The sequence below is a fragment of the Oncorhynchus clarkii genome, chromosome 8 (assembly GCF_045791955.1).
Source record: "Oncorhynchus clarkii lewisi isolate Uvic-CL-2024 chromosome 8, UVic_Ocla_1.0, whole genome shotgun sequence".
NCBI lineage: Eukaryota > Metazoa > Chordata > Actinopteri > Salmoniformes > Salmonidae > Oncorhynchus > Oncorhynchus clarkii.
Window position 1 is genome coordinate 32,974,414 of NC_092154.1, and position 20,304 is coordinate 32,994,717.

The following is a 20,304-nucleotide window of genomic DNA, read 5'->3' on the forward strand; positions in this document are numbered from 1 at the left end:
GATCACCTTTAACCTATGGGGAAACAACTCTATTCTGATGGGAGTGGTCTCATCTAGGATGACAATGCCACCAGCCATAGGGCACGAGTGGTCACTGAATTGTTTGATGAGCATGAAAACGATGTAAACCATATTCCATGGCCGTCTCAGTCACCAGATCTTAACCCAAATGAACAACTTGAATTCAACAAAATACCAAATGATGTAATTTCTCTTGGAAGCATGGTGTCGTATCGCTCCAATAGAGTTCCAAACACTTAATCTACAGTGCCTTAGGAAAGTATTCGGCCCCCTTGAACTTTGCGACCTTTTGCCACATTTCAGGCTTCAAACATAAAGATATAAAACTGTATTTTTTGTGAAGAATCAACAACAAGTGGGACACAATCATGAAGTGGAACGACATTTATTGGATATTTCAAACTTTTTTAACAAATCAAAAACTGAAAAATTGGGCGTGCAAAATTATTCAGCCCCCTTAAGTTAATACTTTGTAGCGCCACCTTTTGCTGCGATTACAGCTGTAAGTCGCTTGGGGTATGTCTCTATCAGTTTTTCACATCGAGAGACTGAAATTTTTTCCCATTCCTCCTTGCAAAACAGCTCGAGCTCAGTGAGGTTGGATAGAGAGCATTTGTGAACAGCAGTTTTCAGTTCTTTCCACAGATTCTCGATTGGATTCAGGTCTGGACTTTGACTTGGCCATTCTAACACCTGGATATGTTTATTTTTGAACCATTGCATTGTAGATTTTGCTTTATGTTTTGGATCATTGTCTTGTTAGAAGACAAATCTCCGTCCCAGTCTCAGGTCTTTTGCAGACTCCATCAGGTTTTCTTCCAGAATGGTCCTGTATTTGGCTCCATCCATCTTCCAATCAATTTTAACCATCTTCCCTGTCCCTGCTGAAGAAAAGCAGGCCCAAACCATGATGCTGCCACCACCATGTTTGACAGTGGGGATGGTGTGTTCAGGGTGATGAGCTGTGTTGCTTTTATGCCAAACATAACGTTTTGCATTGTTGCCAAAAAGTTCAATTTTGGTTTCATCTGACCAGAGCACCTTCTTCCACATGTTTGGTGTGTCTCCCAGGTGGCTTGTGGCAAACTTTAAACGACACTTTTTATGGATATCTTTAAGAAATGGCTTTCTTCTTGCCACTCTTCCATAAAGGCCAGATTTGTGCAATATACGACTGATTGTTGTCCTATGGACAGAGTATCCCACCTCAGCTGTAGATCTCTGCAGTTCATCCAGAGTGATCATGGGCCTCTTGGCTCCATCTCTGATCAGTCTTCTCCTTGTATGAGCTGAAAGTTTAGAGGGACGGCCAGGTCTTGGTAGATTTGCAGTGGTCTGATACTCCTTCCATTTCAATATTATCGCTTGCACAGTGCTCCTTGGGATGTTTAAGGCTTGGGAAATCTTTTTGTATCCAAATCCGGCTTTAAACTTCTTCACAACAGTATCTCGGACCTGCCCGGTGTGTTCCTTGTTCTTCATGATGCTCTCTGCGCTTTTAACGGACCTCTGAGACTATCACAGTGCAGGTGCATTTATACGGAGACTTGATTACACACAGGTGGATTGTATTTATCATCATTAGTCATTTAGGTCAACATTGGATCATTCAGAGATCCTCACTGAACTTCTGGAGAGAGTTTGCTGCACTGAAAGTAAAGGGGCTGAATAATTTTGCACGCCCAATTTTTCAGTTTTTGATTTGTTAAAAAAGTTTAAAATATTCAATAAATGTCGTTCCACTTCATGATTGTGTCCCACTTGTTGTTGATTCTTCACAAAAAAATACAGTTTTATATCAAAATATTTGCAAAAATTCGCAAAGTTCAAGGGGGCCGAATACTTTCGCAAGGCACTGTAAGTCAAGGCTCATTGAATCTGTTCTGGCGTCTCAACACATTATTAAGACACTTCATGTTGGTGTTTCCTTTATTTTGGTAGTTACCTGTATGTGAGAGAGAGAGAGAGAGAGAGAGAGAGAGAGAGAGAGAGAGAGAGAGAGAGAGAGAGAGAGAGAGAGAGAGAGAGAGAGAGAGAGAGAGAGAGAGAGAGAGAGAGAGAGAGAGAGAGAGAGAGAGAGAGAGAGAGAGAGAGAGAGAGAGAGACTAGGCTTGTATGTTGTTAGATAAACAGGGTACGTCCATCACGGTGTGATGAAAGAGGGTGTGGATGTTGATGGATGAGTAGACAGTGAGGTCATAGAGGTGTATGTGTGTGTCACAGGCAGCTGGTGGCACCTTAATTGGGGTGGACGAGCTCATAGTAACGGCTGGAACAGAATAAATGGAACAGTATCAAACACATCCAACACGTGGTTTCCATGTGTTTGATACCATTCCATTTAATCCATTCAAGCCATCATTATGAGTCATCGTCCCATCAGCAGCCTTGTGTGTGTGTGTGTGTGTGTGTGTGTGTCTGTGTGTATGTGTGTTTGTGTGAGGACTTGCGCTTGTGCCCGCTTGCGTGCCTCATGTGTGTGTATGTTTGTAGACCGCTTGTGTGTGTGGCTGACATTATCAAGATTAATAAGAGGAAGATTAATGAAGCAAGTCATAGACATCGCCAATGCTTTGGGCTTGAGTTATTACCCAGAATTCCCTGATCACAAAGAATACATTATGTTTACAGAATTATCTCCACTTGAGTGAATTATCCATTATTGGAATTGACCTGTGTCACATGACTTCCCCGAAAGGGACCTTACGGTGTCCTCAGAGGACCATAAATGACAGGGGCCCTTAAAGGGCAACCTTTTCCATGATTAATGGCCCTGTCATAAATGCGGTGTGTTTTAGACAAATTGTACATGTGTTGCGGAACTGTTTAGACAACCTAAGCTTGCACAATTGTTCTGTATCCTGAGTAGGTGTGTGCATTAGCGTGAAAGTAGCACAGGCGGGTCGTTGATGTTTAAGTTGGTGACTGTCACGTCCTGACCTTAGTTCCTTTTTTATGTCTCTATTTTGGTTTGGTCAGGGCGTGAGTTGGGGTGGGCATTCTATGTGTTTTATCTATGTTTTCTATTTCTATGTGTTTGGCCTGGTATGGTTCCCAATCAGAGGCAGCTGTTAATCGTTGTCTGTGATTGAGAACCATACTTAGGTAGCGTTTTCCCGCCTGTGTTTTGTGGGTAATTATTTTTCCGTGTGTGTTTGTGTGCACCTCGGTTGCGTCGCGGTCTTTGCTGTTTACCTGTTTGTTTTTTGGTTGTTTCGGTTTCACTTTCATTAAAAGATGTGGAACTACATGCACGCTGCACCTTGGTCGATTCATGACAGGGAGTTTGAGGATAGCGAGCGTGACAGTGACAAACAAATTATAAAACCAAAATGAAACTCCAATAGGGCATGTCAAATGAAAGACACCAAATCAAAAGCCCCGCGGGTCGGGAGATCACACTCATTCAGCTGATTAGCTCGGTAATTCCCTCTACTCCCTCTGTGCACACCACAGACTTGTTATGCATACCGACGGCTCCTTACCTGGTCCCAGCTGCCACTGCCCCCTATAGGTAGGATGCATTTGACCTGTATTTCAACAGGGAGTCAGTCCCATTGAGACCAAGGTCTCTTCCGTAAGGGAGCCCTGCATGCACACAATTGACTAAATATAATAGAATACAAATATACAAAATGACAAACACACTCACGAAAAACGATGACGTCACTCAAAGAGGTCCTCAATTAACCTTGTGGACTGTTCAGAAGACACCATCAACTCTGAAGATTGTTCCGTATGGGTTGCTAAGACATTTACAGCTGATTTTCCAGAGTTAGTCATCCATGAGATTGGGTATGGTAACTCGTACGTCTGAAGGTTATTAGTGACGTCTATTATGGTAGTGTGCTACCACACTTACTGTACCAACATAACACATCGGGAGCTTGGGACTATAACGTTCTATCTGCAAAAAAAGATGATTCTGAGATAATTGGCATTACATTTCAGAACCCTCATCGGTTTGACTGGTGTCAGCTATTTTTATATTGCATTCTTTTGAACTTAGCAACCAGAATTGGGGTATTTCGGGTACGATATACACCCCTCCAACCCCCCCCCCCCAAACCCCTCTTTTTACGCTGCTGCTACTCTCTGTTTATCATATATGCATAGTGACTTTAACTACACATTCATGTACATACTACCTCAATTGGGCCGACCAACCAATGCTCCCGCACATTGACTAACCGGGCTATCTGCATTGTGTCCCACCCGCCAACCCCTCTTTTACGGGACTGCTACTCTCCGTTCATCATATATGCATAGTCACTTTAACCATATCTACATGTACATACTATCTAAATCTGCCTGACTAACCGGTGTCTGTATGTAGCCTCACTATTTTTATAGCCTCGCTACTGTATATAGCCTGTCTTTTTACTGTTGTTTTATTTCTTTACCTACCTATTGTTCACCTAATACCTTTTTTTGCACTATTGTTTAGAGCCTGTAAGTAAGCATTTCACTGTAAGGTCTACACCTATTGTATTCGACGCGCGTGACAAATAAACTTTGATTCGATTTGATTTGACATGACCAAATGCTCATCGAACATCTCATTCCAAAATCATGGGCATTAATATGGAGTTGGTCCCCCCTTTGCTGCTAAAACCTCCTCCACTCTTCTGGGAAGGCTTTCTACTAGATGTTGGAACATTACAGGGATTTTCTTCCGTTCGGCCACAAGAGCATTAGTGAGGTTTGTCACTGATGTTGGGTGATTAGGCCTGGCTCGCAGTCGACAATCCAATTCATCACAAAGGTGTTCGATGGACTTGAGCTAAGGGCTCTGTGCAAGCCAGTCAAGTTCTTCCACACCGAACTCGATTTCTGTATGGACCTCGCTTTATGCACTTGGGCATTGTCATGCTGAAAAAGGACAAGGCTTTCCCCAAACTGTTGCCACAAAGTTGGAAGCACAGAATCCTCTAGAATGTCATTGTGTGCTGTAAGGTTAAAAATGTCCCTTCACTGGAACTAAGGGGCCCGAACCATGATAAACAGCCCCAGACCATTATTCCTCCTCCACCATACTTTACAGTTGGTGCTATGTATTGGGGCATCCGCCAAACCCAGGTTTGTCTGTCAGACTGCCAAATGGTGAAGCGTGATTCATCACTCCAGAGAACTTGTTTACACTGCTCCAGAATCCAATGGCGGATGTGATCTTAGTCTTGTGTGTGGTTATTGTGCTGACGTTGCTTCCAGAGGTATTTTGGAACTCGGTAGTGAGTGTTGCAACTGAGGACAGACAATTTTTACGCCCTAAACACCTCAGCACTTGGCGGTCTCATTCTGTGAGCTTATGTGGCCTACCACTTCGCGGCTGAGCCGTTGTTGCTCCTAAACATTTACACTTCACAATAACTGCATTTACAGTTAACCGGGGCAGCTCTAGCAGGAAATTTGACGAACTGACTTGTTGGAAAGGTGGCATCATATGACAGTGGAACATTGAAAGTTGCTGAGCTCTTCAGTAAGGCTGTTCTACTGCCAATGTGTGTCTATGGAGAAGGCTGTGTGCTTGGTTTTATACACCTGTCAGCAACAGGTGTGGCTGAAATAGCCGAATCCACTCATTTAAAGGAACATACTTGTTTCATATGGTGTAGGTAGAGATCATTGAACAGAACAAAGTTATAACTTAATTTTGACAAAAATGCAAATAGAACATGGTAAATATAAATGTTTTGATGTCTCACTGGCGCAACACTTGGTTAAATCTGCCTCTATGTATGACTGTCTTACGACTACACACACACACACACACATCCACCCACATACATTCCTATCCGGCCATAAACAACAGATCAAATCTAGTTATAATCCATGTGGATTTGATGGCAGCTGTTGAGTTTGATCAAAATGCAGTCCAATCAATACACATCAAGATTACCCAGGGAGGCTGTCAACAACAGGCCCCAAAACCCCACTGCTCTAGGCAGAGACCCGCATAGATAGTTTACAGCAGCATGAGCTCATGATTGTCTGCCATAGCAATAGTGAAATGAGAAGTGCCCACTATGAAATAACTAATCATCTCTCTCTCTCTCTCTCTCTCTCTCTCTCTCTGTGTGTGTCTCTGTGTGTGTGTGTGTGTGTGTGTGTGTAGGTTCCCTTGTGTGACTCTACCATGGACCACATCCTCTGTTGCCTGCTGGTCCTGGGAACCGCAGTGATGATGGCCCATGCATGCCCTAAGTACTGTGTCTGCCAGAACCTATCCGAGTCCCTTGGGACCCTGTGCCCCTCCAAAGGCCTTCTCTTCGTCCCGTTGGACCTCGACCGGCGCACTGTGGAGCTCCGGCTGGGTGGCAACTACATCCTCCGCATCACTCAGCAGGACTTTGCCAACATGACCGACCTGGTGGATCTGACGCTCAGCCGCAACACCATCAGCTACATCCAGCCCTTTTCCTTCGGCGACCTGGAGACCCTGCGTTCCTTACACCTGGACAACAATCGCCTCATGGAGCTGGGTCCAGAGGATCTCAGAGGCCTGGTTAACCTGCAGCACCTCATCCTCAACAACAACCAGCTGGGACGCATCTCAGACAGGACCTTCGAAGACCTGGCCCCCTCCCTGGAGGATCTGGATCTGTCCTACAACAACCTGAGGAGCCTGCCCTGGAACTCAGTCAAGCAGATGGTCTCCCTCCATCAGTTGAGTCTTGATCATAACCTCCTGGACTTTATCCCAGAGGGGACCTTTACTAATCTAGAAAGGTTGGCTCGCCTGGATCTCACCTCCAACCGGCTGCAGAAGCTGCCCCCGGACCCCATCTTCGCCAGGGCACAGGATTTGGTGCTGTTGACCACGCCCTACACCCCTCAGCTGTCCCTTAGCATCGGGGGAAACCCCCTGCATTGTAACTGCGAGGTGCTGTGGCTGCGGCGGCTGGAGAGGGACGACGACCTGGAGACCTGCGCTTCCCCTCCCAGCCTGAAAGGGCGCTACTTCTGGTATGTGAGGGAGGAGGAGTTTGTGTGCGAGCCGCCACTCATCACTCAGCACACTCACAAGATGCTGGTGCTGGAGGGCCAGACGGCCAGCCTGAGGTGCGAGGCTGTTGGAGACCCCACCCCTACCATCCACTGGATGGCCCCCGATGACCGTCTCCTTGGCAACTCATCCCGTACCGCCGTCTACCGCAACGGCACCCTGGAAATCCTCATTACCACCTCCAAGGACTACGGTACCTTCACCTGCATTGCTGCCAACGTGGCTGGAGAGTCCACCGCCTCTGTGGAGCTGTCAATCATCCAGCTGCCCCACCTTAGCAACGGCACCAGTCAAGCCTCGCAGCCCAAGTCCCGCCTCTCAGACATCACAGGCACCACTAGGATCAGCAAGGGGGTTCCTAAGAGCCCGCCTGAAAAAGTGGTCACTGTGTCAGAGGTGACAGCCATTTCAGCTCTGGTTAAGTGGACAGTCAGCAAGGCAGCGCCCAAGGTGAAAATGTTTCAGCTCCAGTACAACTGTTCGGACGACGAAGTCCTCATCTACAGGTAACAAATGCAGACTTTTTTAAATGTTTCAGTCATTTTCAGATGAGAAGGTACACCGATAGCTTTGATCTATGAAGTAACAAAATAACAAGTTGTGATATATTGTATGGAGGAGACACTCAATACAAGTGTTGTTTTAACACTCCAGGTGACTTGTTTTGATTGCCTGAAGAGAATTTGTCTCTCAGCTTTCACCAAAGATAGATGGAGTACAGTAAACAATGCCTTTTACACTAGACAAAATGCACAGCATCAATAACACTGCCACGTGTACAGAACTTTTAACTTTCAACTTACAACTCACTCTCCAATTTTACACTGCCTTTTTTCGCTAAGCACTGCATGGCCGTTTGGCTCGCTTATGCTTAGTAGGCCATAAGCAAGAGAATTCCATCCCTAAAATCAATGGGTGGATATTCTGTCAATCCAGAGCTATTTGATGAGGCTGAAAATGTATTACTGGAAGCTGATACATTGTAAAGTAGCACATCTCCAAACGACTGTGAAACCAGCCAGAAAGGAAATCCAATTACTTAATGCCATTTAAATCAGTTACTCTGTTAAAACCTTGAGAACATCAGATAATTTCAGCTGGAGCCTCGGGAGATGTACCCCTTTCGTTATATATTTTATTTTATTTCTCTGTCATCAGTTTTTTCAGTCATTGCCACTACAGTTCGTTATCATAGCGTTTTAGTTTAAAACATTACTTATTTCACTGTAATTGGACGGTAGATTATAAATTGCCATTATAACAGGGATGATTAAAATTATAGTGTAAATCTTGCAACCTATAGTCAGTGTATTCAAACATTTTTAGAATAGGAGGGAATGGCAGCTGTTTTCCGAGCTCCTGGCCAATTGTGCTATTTTGTGTATTTTTTTTGCACTGATCTTAACTTTTTTTGTACATAATGTTTCCGCCATCGTGTCCTATGCTTCTGGACATCAGAACTGCGATCACTAAATCGACGACTTCTACTTCAATGAGTAGGAGGCGAAAGACATAGTGATTATCCTGGACCAGGCCCTAATCCCTGACACTCGAAGGACGTGAAGACTGCTCTATAGGGGCCGGCACACGGGCACCCTGGTGAGAATATGGTGGAGAATTAAACATTTGAATCTACATTCTCTGTTCTATTGGCGAATGTGCAATCGCTGGAGAATAAACTGGACAAGCACCGTTCGGACATTAAGAAATGTAATATCCTATATTTCTCACAGTCTTGGATGAATAAGGACATGGATACTATACATCTAACTGGCTTTTCTATGCATCGGCAGGACAGAATGGCAGAGTCCGCTAAGATCAGGGGGCGGTGTGTGTGTCTCTTTGGAAAAATCTGCTGGTGCGCAATCTCTAATATTAAGGAAGTCTCGACGTACTGCTCGTCTGAGATACTATACGTCGTGATAAGCTGTAGACGATTCTGTTTACCAAGAAAGCTTTCATCTTTCAAAAACTGATGCTGGCATTAAGACCACACTCAACCAACTCTATAAGGCCATATGCAAACAAGAAAACGCTCATCCAGAGGCGGAGCTCCTAGTGGCCGGTGATTTTAATGGTCAAAGGTCAAAACCAGGAGGGCAAGAAAAAGACAGGAGAAAGCAGAAGCTGAGACACAAAACGCTGGTTGACTTGAACAAACAAGACGAACTGGCAACAGACAAACAGAGAACACAGGTATAAATATACAGGGGATAATGGGGAAGATGGGCAACACCTGGAGTGGGGTGGAGACTATCACAAAGACAGGTGAAACAAATCAGGGTGTGACAGTTTTACCCCATTTCTACCAGCATGTCACCTGTGCAACTCACACGGACAAAAACTCTAGACCACCTTTACTCCACTCACAGAGATGCATCCAAAGCTCTCCCCCACCCTCCATTCAGCAAATGGGACCATAACTCTATATTCCTGATTCCTGCTTACAAGCAAAAACTCAAATAGGAAGTACATGTGACACACTCAATACGGAAGTGGTCCAATGAAGCATTGCTACAGGACGCTAAGCTACAGGACTTATCCGATGCCATTGAGGAGTTTACCACATAAGTCACCAGCTTCATTAACAAGTGCATCGACAACGTTATCTCCACAGTGACCATACATACATATCCCAAAAAAAGAAATCCATGGATTACGGGCAACATCCGCAGTGAGCTAAAAACTAGAGCTACCGCTTCCAAGAACCAGGATACTAACCGGGTGCTTATAAGATATCCCGCTACGCCCTCCGAGGAACCATCAAACAGGCAAAGCATCAATACAGGACTAAGATCGAATCCTACTACACCGGCTCTGACACTTGTCGGATGTGGCAGGGCTTGCAAACTCTCACGGATTACAAAGTGAATCCCAGCCATGAGCTGCCCAGCGAGCCTACAAGACGAGCTCAATGCCTTTTATGCTCGCTTCGAGGCAAGCAACACTAAACCATGCATGAGAGCACCAGCTGTTCCGGATGACTGTATGATACATAGCCGATGTGAGTAAGACCTTTTAAACAGGTTAACATTCACAAGGACGCAGGGCCAGATGGATTACCAGGATGTGTCTTCACTGACATTTTCAACCTCTCTATGACCCAGTCTCTAATACCTACATGTTTCAAGCAAACAACAATTGTCCCTGTGCCTAAGAAAGCCAAGGTAACATGTCTAAAGGACTACCGCCCCATAGCATGAATGCTTTGAAAGTCTGGTCATGGCTCACATCAACACAATCATCCCAGAAACCCTGAACCAACTGAAATTTGCATACCGCCCCAACAGATTCCCAGGTGATGCAATCTCTATTGCACTGCCCTTTCCCACCTGGAACATAAGTAACACCTATGTGAGAATGCTTTTTATTGACTACAACTCATCATTCAACACCATAGTGCCCTTCAAGCTCATCAATAAACTAAGAAACATGGGACTAAACACCTCCCTCTGCAACTGCATCCTGGACTTCCTGACTGACTGTCCCCAGGTGGTGAGGGTGGGCAACAACACATCTGTCACGCTGACTCTCAACACGGGGGCCCCACAGGGGTGTGTGCTCAGTCCCCTCCTGTACTCCCTGTTCACCCACGACTGGGTGGCCGTGCAAGACTCCAACACCATCATTACGTTTGCAAACAACACAAGGGTGGTAGGCCTGATCACCGATGATGATGAGACAGTAATAATATTACATCATATTTCAGTGTCAAGAAGATAATCTGACCTGAAATCAGATTATCTAATAAAAGTAAAACATTAATACAACTTACAGTTAGTTACACGTCAAAAAGTCAGTTATAAAACACACAAGCTGTGTTCCAAAATGTAAAAGTAGAAAGTAGTGTGGTACCAGGACAACAACCTCTCCCTCGATGCGGGCAAGACAAAGGAGCTTATTGCCACAATTCACATCGACAGGGCTGTAGTGGAGGCCGGTCAATAGCTTCAAGTTCCTTACTGTCCACATCATTCAGGACCTATCATGGTCTAAACACACCAGCACAGTTGTGAAGAGGGCATGACAACGCCTCATCACCCCCAGGAGGCTGAACTGATTTGGCGTGGGCCCTCAGATCCTCAAAAAGTTATACAGCTGCACCACTGAGAGCATTTTGACTGGCTGCATCACCACTTGGCATGGCAACTGCTCGGCATCCAACTACAAGGCGCTACAGAGGGTAATGTGTATGGCCCAGTACATCAATGGGGCCGAACTCCCTGCCATCCAGGACCTCTAATATAAGTAGTTTCAGATGATGACCTTAAAAATTGTCAAAGACTCTAGCAACCCAATTCAGACTGTTCTTTCTGCTACCACTCAGCAAGCGATACCGGAGCGCCAAAGTCTGGGACCAAAAGCACCTGAACAGTTTCTACCCCCAAGCCATAGGACTGCTGAGCATTTAATCAAATGATATCTTTATCTTAATTGTTTTGCAATAACTCCTTTGCACTGGCTCTATGCACACTCACAAAACTCTCCACACACACTGACACATACTACACTGACACTCCAACACATACACACACACACACACACACACACAGATGCATATTGACACCACACACACACACACACTCACACATAGACACATTTTCACACTTCACATACACTACCGTTCAAAGGTTTGGGGTCACTTAGAAATGTCCTTGTTTTTGAAAGAAAAGCTCAGTTTTTATCCGTTAAAATAACATCAAAATGATTAGAAATACAGTGTAGACATTGTTAATTTTGTAAATGACAATTGTAGCTGGAAAGAGTTGCAAAGAAAAAGCCATATCTCACCTCCCGGGTGGCACAGTGGTCTAAGGCACTGCATCGCAGTGTTAGCTGTGCCACCAGAGACTCTGGGTTCGAGCCCAGGCTCTGTCGCAGCCGGACACGACCGGGAGGTCCATGGGGCAACGCACAATTGGCCTAGCGTCGTCTGGGTTAGGGAGGGTTTGGCCGGTAGGGATATCCTTGTCTCATCTTGCACTAGCGACTACTGTGGCGTGCCGGGCGCAGTGCACGCTGACCAGGTCATTAGGTGTACGATGTTTCCTACGACACATTGGTGCGGCTTGCTTCCGGGTTGGATGCACGCTGTGTTACTTAAGAAGCAGTGCGGCTTGGCTGGGTTGTGTTTCGGAGGACGCATGGCTCTCGACCTTCGTCTCTCCCGAGCCGGTACGGGAGTTGTAGCGATGAGACGAGACAGTAACTACTAACAATTGGATACCATGAAATTGGGGAGAAAAAGGGGGTAAAAAAAAAGCCATATCTCAGACTGGCCAATTAAAATAAAAGATTAAGATGGGCAAAAAAACACAGACACTGGACAGAGGAACTCTGCCTAGAAGGCCTCATCCCGGAGTCGCCTTTTCACTGTTGATGTTGAGACTGGTGTTTTGCGGGTACTATTTACTGAAGCTGCCAGTTGAGGACTTGTGTGGTGTCTGTTTCTCAAACTAGACACTCGAATGTACTTGTCCTCTTGCTTAGTTGTGCACCGGGGCCTCCCACGCCTCTTTCTTTTCTGGCTAGAGCCCGTTTGCAATGTTCTGTGAAGGGAGTACTACACAGCGTTGTACGAGATATTCAGTTTCTTGGCAATTTCTCGCATGGAATAACCTTCATTTCTGAGAACAAGAATAGACTGATGAGTTTCAGAAGAAAGGTCTTTGTTTCTGGCCATTGTGACCCTGTAATCAAACCCACAAATGCTGACACTCCAGATACTCAACTAGTCTAAAGAAGGACAGTTGTATTGCTTCTTTAATCTGAACAACAGTTTTCAGCTGTGATAACATAATTGTGAAAGGGTTTTCTAATGATCAATTAGCCTTTTAAAATTATGAACTTGGATTGCCATTGGAACACAGGAGTGATGGTTGCTGATAATGGGCCTCTGTACCCCTATGTAGATATTCCATTAAAAATCAGCTGTTTCCAGCAACAATAGTCATTTACAACATTAACAATGTAACACTGTATTTCTGATCAATTTAATGTTATTTTAATGGACAAAAAAATGTGCTTTTCTTTTAAAACAAAGACATTTCTAAGTGACCCCAAACTTTTGAATGGCAGCGTACATTGCTCCTGCTCTGTTTATTATATATTGCCTAGTCACTTTTATCCCTACCCACATACTGAATTACTTCAAATACCTCAACTATCTCATACTCCGGCACATTGACTCGGTACTGTCTACTTTTTAACTCTGCATTTTTTGGAATGGGCTCATAAGTAAGCATTTCCCTGTAAAGTCTACAGCTGTTGTATTCGCCGCATTTGACCAATAATTTTTGATTTGATTTTGATAACAGCAAGTGAGAAAAACAGTCCTTCTTACTCTTCAACACAAATCTCTGACACTCAAAATATTACATGCTTTCTCGTGTCTCTGCCAAACCTAAATCATCAAGGGTAAAATATGTAGAATTGACAAAGGGCTTGGAAGAGAATCAAACAGTATACTGATTTACCATATGGTTAGGGAAAGATAGAAATAATATGCTGTCTACCCAGAGGATGTATCATCATGAATATGTTAAGGGCATTATGTTTATCCATCAGGATTTTAGAGGTAGAGATGGAAGCCAAGGAAGGTGCTATCTAGAACCTAAAAGGGTTCCATAGGAGAACCCTTTGAAGAACCTTGTTGGTTCCAGATAGAACCCTTTTGGGAACCCTTTTCCACAGACCGTTCTAAAAAGAACCAAAACATAGTTCTCCCTGGAACCAAAAAGGGTTATCCTATGGGGACAGCCAAAGAACCCTTTTGGAACCCTTTTTTCTAAGAGTGTATATGGACATAGTAATGGAAGTTGTGTGTGAGACGGGGACATTCAGTGATATTTCAGTTGAATTGCAATGAGGCCCCCCCATATAATGGTTGGATTGTCGCATGCCATGTGATTTAATGCCTATACTTCTCCTCGGCTTGGAGATGTGCTTCAGAAATGATAGCAAGCTCTTGGGGCCACTATTATTGGCTATTAGCTGGAGTTGAAGAGAGTGGTGTGGATCCACGCTCCACTGCTCACGCATCACAAAGAAACATGCTACTTTGATTAGCACTCTCTGTGAGAAACGGTTAATGTGCCTCATGCCATATAGTACTCAACATCATGTAATGTCAAGATAATTTTCTCCACTGTTTTTACTGTATGTTATGTAAGCATTAGCCCATAGTACACACAGAAAGGGGGTTCTTGCCCATCTAGAGCCTTTCCCTGAACCCATTTTACATTTCTGTTTGTTGAACTTGAACCTATCCTTAGGCCAAGACATTAATACTTGAGAATGTGGTCTTTTAAATGTGCCCCATTTGGGTACAAGTGAACGGATGACTTCCTGTGTTAGTCATAACGTAATGAAATATTCAGGCAGATCATGAGTTTTTTTAAGGGAGGGAGATGGGATCTGCATTTGCATTTTAATGGTGCATTTCAGACAGAAATCCGAGGTAGAGATACATTCGTCTTTTTAAGTTATGATGAATACCTTTCTAACGAATGACTGCTGGCTCTGGACGCTGCTGGGATATTACAGCGTTTACTTTTTCGTTCTTTACTTTAATTTCTGTTTGATCTGGCTTTGGAATTGAGCATTTTTACCGGCGTCTTGGTTTTGTCTTCGCCCAACGTTTTTCATTCAGCTTTTCCCTTTGGATGTTTTTATCTGCTCCATCACGTGTCTGGTAAGGTTGAACGCGTCCTCTCCTACTCAGCCTCCTTACAAAAGCTTCTCCCAAGTGGGTGTGACACCTACTCCCATTGCCTGCTGCACTGCTGCTTGGATCCCACCCGGCGATCTGGGCCCCGTCTGCCCTGTCCTGTGTCCCCCGTCTGGCACAGGTACCCTAGTCACACTCACCCTCTCTCCCGAGCTTTCGCTCGCTCGCATCGAGCACACACGCACATACACACACGCCACAGAATTTGGACTGATCTGAATTTTATGTTGGCTAATTAACTTGTGAATCTTATTATTTGAGCTTTACTCAGCAACACTTTAATTAACTAGCATAAGCCTACTATTTATTTATTTTATATTAGACTTTTATAACCTACTGAACTCTAAAGAGCTACTCTCTCACGTTTTTTTGTTGGGGCAAGTGACTCTTTGAAGTTACAATGGCTAGCCCCAAACCATTTAACTTTTTTCTTCTGGTTTGTACTATTTTCTCCATGACCCCTGCACGCTTTGTTGACCATGAACTTGCTTGTTCCCTGACCGTGGGACAGGCAATGTTTGTTCCCCAACTCGTGACTCTCTATTGGTTGCATTGTATCTTGGACTCCCATTCCATTCAACCCCCCTCTCGCCAGGCTTTGTATTCATGTTACCTGATGAAATTGCTGTACACTATGATCTTGTTGCCATCTGATGCACATTCAAATATCATAGAAAATCAGCTCTCCTCGTCCTCTGCTGTGCCATGATTGTATTACTGCAGATAATATCTGGAAATGTGCATGTACACCCTGGCCCGTCTACTGTTGATAGCCCCAATTCTGACTTGTGCTCTGATATCTGCTTCACTGATTTCTGCTCTCGTAAAAGCCTGGGTTTTCTGCATGTTAACACTAGAAGCTTATTACCTAAAATGGATCAATTGAAAGTGTGGGCTCACAGCTCCAATCCAGATGTGTAGTTCATTACTGGGACATGGTTAAGAAAGTGTTCTCAACACTGATGTAAACCGTTCTTGTTATAACCTTTTTTGGAAAAGTGTCATGTTCTGACCTTAGTTATTTTATTATGTCTTTGTTTTAGTATGGTCAGGGCGTGAGTTGGGTGAGTTGTCTATGTTCTTTTTTCTATTGATTTGGGATTGTTCGGCCTGGTATGGTTCTCAATAAGAGGCAGCTGTCAATCGTTGTCCCTGATTGAGAATCATACTTAGGGAGCCTGGTTTCACTTTTGAGTTGTGGGTGTTTATTTTCCGTGTTAGTGTTGGTGCCACACGGGACTGTTTCGGTTTGATTACTTCACATTTATTGTTTTGTTCAGTGTTCATTACTTTATTAAAAAACATGAACACTTACCCCGCTGCGCTTTGGCCCTCACTTTCTTCCACCACAGACGATAGTTACACAATGCAGATCTTCCAAAGGAGGTTTGATTTGCTGGTTTTAAGCATTATTAAGCATTAAGCTTTCAAATAGCACGTTGTTGACTTTTGCTGGGTGTTATTGTCCACCATCAGCACCGTACCCTACCTGCCTTAAGCTCCTTCCTGGCTCCTTACACTAAGTCACAAATTATCCTACTTCAGGGTTCGGCCGGCCGGGATGTCCTTGGGTCATCGTGCTCTAGCGACTCTTTGTGGCGGGCCGGGCAACTCCAAGCTGACTTCGGTCGTCAGTTGGATGGTGTTTCCTCCAACACATTGGTGCGGCTGACTTCTGGGTTTAATGAGCAGTGTGTCGAGAAGCAGTGTGGCTTGGCAGGGTTATGTTTCGGAGAACACATGTCTCTCGACCTTCGCCTCTACCTAGGAAACAGGTACAAAAGTATCTATATCCACAGTAAAACGAGACCTATATTGACATAATCTGAAAGGCCGCTCAGCAAGGAAGAAACCACCACTCCAAAACCAACATAAAAAAGCCAGACTACGGCTTTAATAATGACCATCATTATGTTTGGAGGGAAAAGGGGGGGAAAGGGGGAGGCTTGCAAGCCGAAGAACACCATCCCAATCTTGAAGCACATTTTAAAGAATGTGAATAGGCCTAGCTCAACTGATAGCGTCAGAATTGTAGGCCTATTCAATGACTTGCCAAAAAAAACGACAAATTATTACTCGGCTAAAGAACTTTGTAGCTCACCATCGTAGCTGAATTTCATAGACACGAACTAAAGACATCCCCATATACATCAGAGTCACGTCTGTCTTGTGCATTTTTCAGCAAATTTCTAGCATAAACCATTGCGGAGGAAAACATTGTTATAGACAGCTTTATATAATCAGAATTCAAATTCTTAAGCTGAAAAGGGATATGATTTTTGCCGTTGTCTTTTTCAAAAAGTAGGCTATGGCATACCCTTACATAGGCCTACCCTCTCAATTTGAGCACTGGTTTTAACAGACCAAACCCTTCACGGACACAGGTACACTAAATATACAAAAGTATGTGGAAACCCCTTCAAATGAGTGGATTCAGCGATTTGAGCCACACCTGTTGATGACAGGTGTATAAAATAGAGCACACAGCCATGCAATCTCCATAGACAAACATTAGCAATTTAATGGCCATACTGAGGAGCTCAGGGACATTCAATGCAATTTCCAGACAAACATTAGCGATTGAATGGCCATACTGAGGAGCTCAGGGACATTCAATGTGGCACTGCCATAGGATTCCACCTTTCCAACAAGTCAGTTCATCAAATGTCTGCCCTGCTAGTGTGCGTAAAAATCGTCTGTCTGTCACGATCGTCGTTGTAATCATACTCAGACCAAAGCGCAGCGTGGAATTGGTTCGACATCTTTTTATTTTAAGGAGAACCGAACAACAAAACAATAAAGAATAAACGATACGTGACATTCTGTAGAGCTCACAGGCATCAACACAAAAACAAGATCCCACAAAAAAGCAGTGGGAAAAGGCTACCTAAATATGATCCCCAAACAGAGACAACGATAGACAGCTGCCTCTGATTGGGAACCATACCAGGCCAACATAGGATACAAAAACTAGAGTACCCACCGTAGTCACACCCCAACCTAACCAAATTAGAGAATAAAAGGCTCTCTAAGGTCAGGGCGTGACACTGTCCTCATTTGCAACACTCACTACCGAGTTCCAAACTGCCTCTGGAAGCAACGTCAGCCTAAGTACTGTTCGTCGGGAGCTTCATGAAATGGGTTTACATGGCCGAGCAGCCACACACAATACTAAGATCACCATGCACAATGCCAAGCATGGGCTGGAGTGGTGTAAAGCTTGCAGCCATTGGACCCTGGAACAGTAGGAACGCGTTCTCTGAAGTGATGAATCACGCTTCACCATCTGGCAGTCTGCCGGACAAATCTGAGTTTGGCGGATGATACCTGCCCCAATGCATAGTGCGAACTGTAAAATTTGGTGGAGGAGGAATAATGGTTGGGGGCTGTTTTTCATGGTTCGGGCTAGGCCCCTTAGTTCCAGTGAAGGGAAGTTTTAATGCTACAGCATACAACGACATACTAGACGATTCTCTGATTCCAACTTTGCACAGGGCACTGACCTCAAACAAATCGAACACCTTTGGAATGAATTGTGAGCCAGGCCTAATCGCCCAACATCAGTGCCTAACCTCACTAATGCTATTGTGGCTGAATGGAAGCAAGTCCCCGCAGCAATGTTCCAACATCTAGTGGAAAGCCTTCCCAGAAGAGTGAAGGCTGTTATAGCACCAAAGGGGGGACCAACTCCATTTTAATGCCCATTATTTTGTAATAAGATGTTCAATGAGCAGGTGTCCACTTTTGGTCATGTAGTGTAATTAATGAATGGTGACACTATGAGAGGAATTGGACAAAATATTTATGGATAGCCTATAATTTAGTCTGTCAAACAGGTAGGCCTACATTTCTATTTCTTAAATAGGAATAAATAGACTCCAATACAAAGTCCTCTAGTTGTTAGTTAATTTGATTTAAAATTAAGACTGCTGAAATGAATTACTTGAATTAGGATAATTTCAGCACCATGTGCTGTCTACCTCCCGATTCTTGTGCCAGTGTGATGAATATGAGCCCTGAGCTGACGGCGGCAACCCATGTGGAGACTGTGGCACAGGCTGGTGATGTGGAATGTACCAAAAAACCCTGATAGGGGAGGTGCATGCAAGCAGATGGTCAAAGTTGGCTAGGATAGAATAAATTATATATGAAAAACTGCAAAATTGTGACTGCAAACCAGGCAAAAAACGCACTACCCTACCCTATCCCCAATAAAAATCCACACAAACCTCCCCAAAGCAACAAAAAATGATATCCCCCTCACCTATCACCCTATTTTATTTTTGCATTCATCCATTATAGTTAGTATAGCGGGAAGTTTTATTGCAAGATATACACTCAAGGGTATGGACACAGACACTGGCGAGAGTAACGGCTCATTTAATCTCCCCACTGCTGCTACAGTACAATACAGTACAGCAGCATCTCCCAATAAATGCCCTAGCAGGGACTGCAGAGTCCATTAGGGATTTTTGCTTATAAAAGCATAATCAAATTTCCCAGCACCCTGATGTTTAGGCTAAATCAATGGAGCAAGAGACCCATTTGGCATGACCTTGTCTGAATTTGTCCAGAGAGAGGCCGCTTTAAGAAATCAATGAGAAGAATGAGCTATGCTTTTGAAACATGAGTCACAGAGTTTCTAAACCCAGAGGTGCAACATCGCAAGGCTTCCACTGACCAAACAGACCCGGCCGGGGTTTGGGAAGTCAATGAGAGAAGTGAAAAATGATTTTTAAAACTAAAGGCACAACCTAGATTCGAGCCATGGTGTTAAGTAGCTGAACTTGTTATTACTCCAACCTCCTGAAAGTGACAAACTGTCACGTTTACATTTTCGTCAAAAGCAACTTCATATCGAAGGAGTGCTTTTGATTTGATGGCCTGCACATGCGCAGTTCGGCGCAAGATGACCGTTAAACCCGATTATGAGTTTCTACGAATGAGATTAGATGGCCAAAAAAGAAATGCTTTAGCCTGAAATAATGATTTGTTTGTTTGTTTGTTTTCGCTGGGTCTATTTCTTGCCAATGAGGAAGTGTTTTGAAACTATAACTGACAATACTGTGGCTCCCCTCTCCATTTCCTTCCCAGAAGCAATGTTTCAGGACTATCCCTCTCCCTCTTTCTGAGATTAATGTTATGGCCTCATGCCCTGCTTTTGCAGCCCACATTTTTGGTTTATCTCCCCATGATAAGCACCAGCAGATGTTTTTCTTGAGTTCCACTTTGTTCTGTATTTCAATTCATCTGAATAAACAAATATGTTTAAAATCAATCCGTCATGGACAGAGGAGAGAGCAGCGCACAGCAAAACGGGGCTATTCATCATGATAAATGTCTATTTGGGAGGGGAAGGGTAGATGTCTGTTGAGTGGGGGGAGGTAGAAGCTATTGGCCAGTGTTAGTTTTTGCCATGTTGCTCCTGCCTGTACTGCCCGCGTCCAAGTGATGGAAGTGGGGAGAACATGCCGTGGCTCTGGGGGACAGGATGAATTTCTTCAGCCTCCTGAGGTTTACTGCAGTGGGATAAATCAGGGTCGCGCAG

General features: G+C 44.2%; 1 protein-coding gene across 4 annotated transcripts in view; it reads left to right on the top strand.

Annotated features, from left to right (window-relative positions):
* Nucleotides 1–20,304, top strand: part of LOC139415293 (leucine-rich repeat and fibronectin type-III domain-containing protein 2-like) — a 65,567-nt gene that overhangs the window by 33,032 nt on the left and 12,231 nt on the right. For all 4 annotated transcript variants that reach the window (XM_071163313.1, XM_071163315.1, XM_071163314.1 and 1 more), the window contains exon 2: nt 6,137–7,533. In XM_071163313.1, the coding sequence (XP_071019414.1) occupies nt 6,158–7,533 (1,376 nt within the window). In that variant the 5' untranslated portion in view covers nt 6,137–6,157. The remainder of the gene's footprint in view (nt 1–6,136; nt 7,534–20,304) is intronic.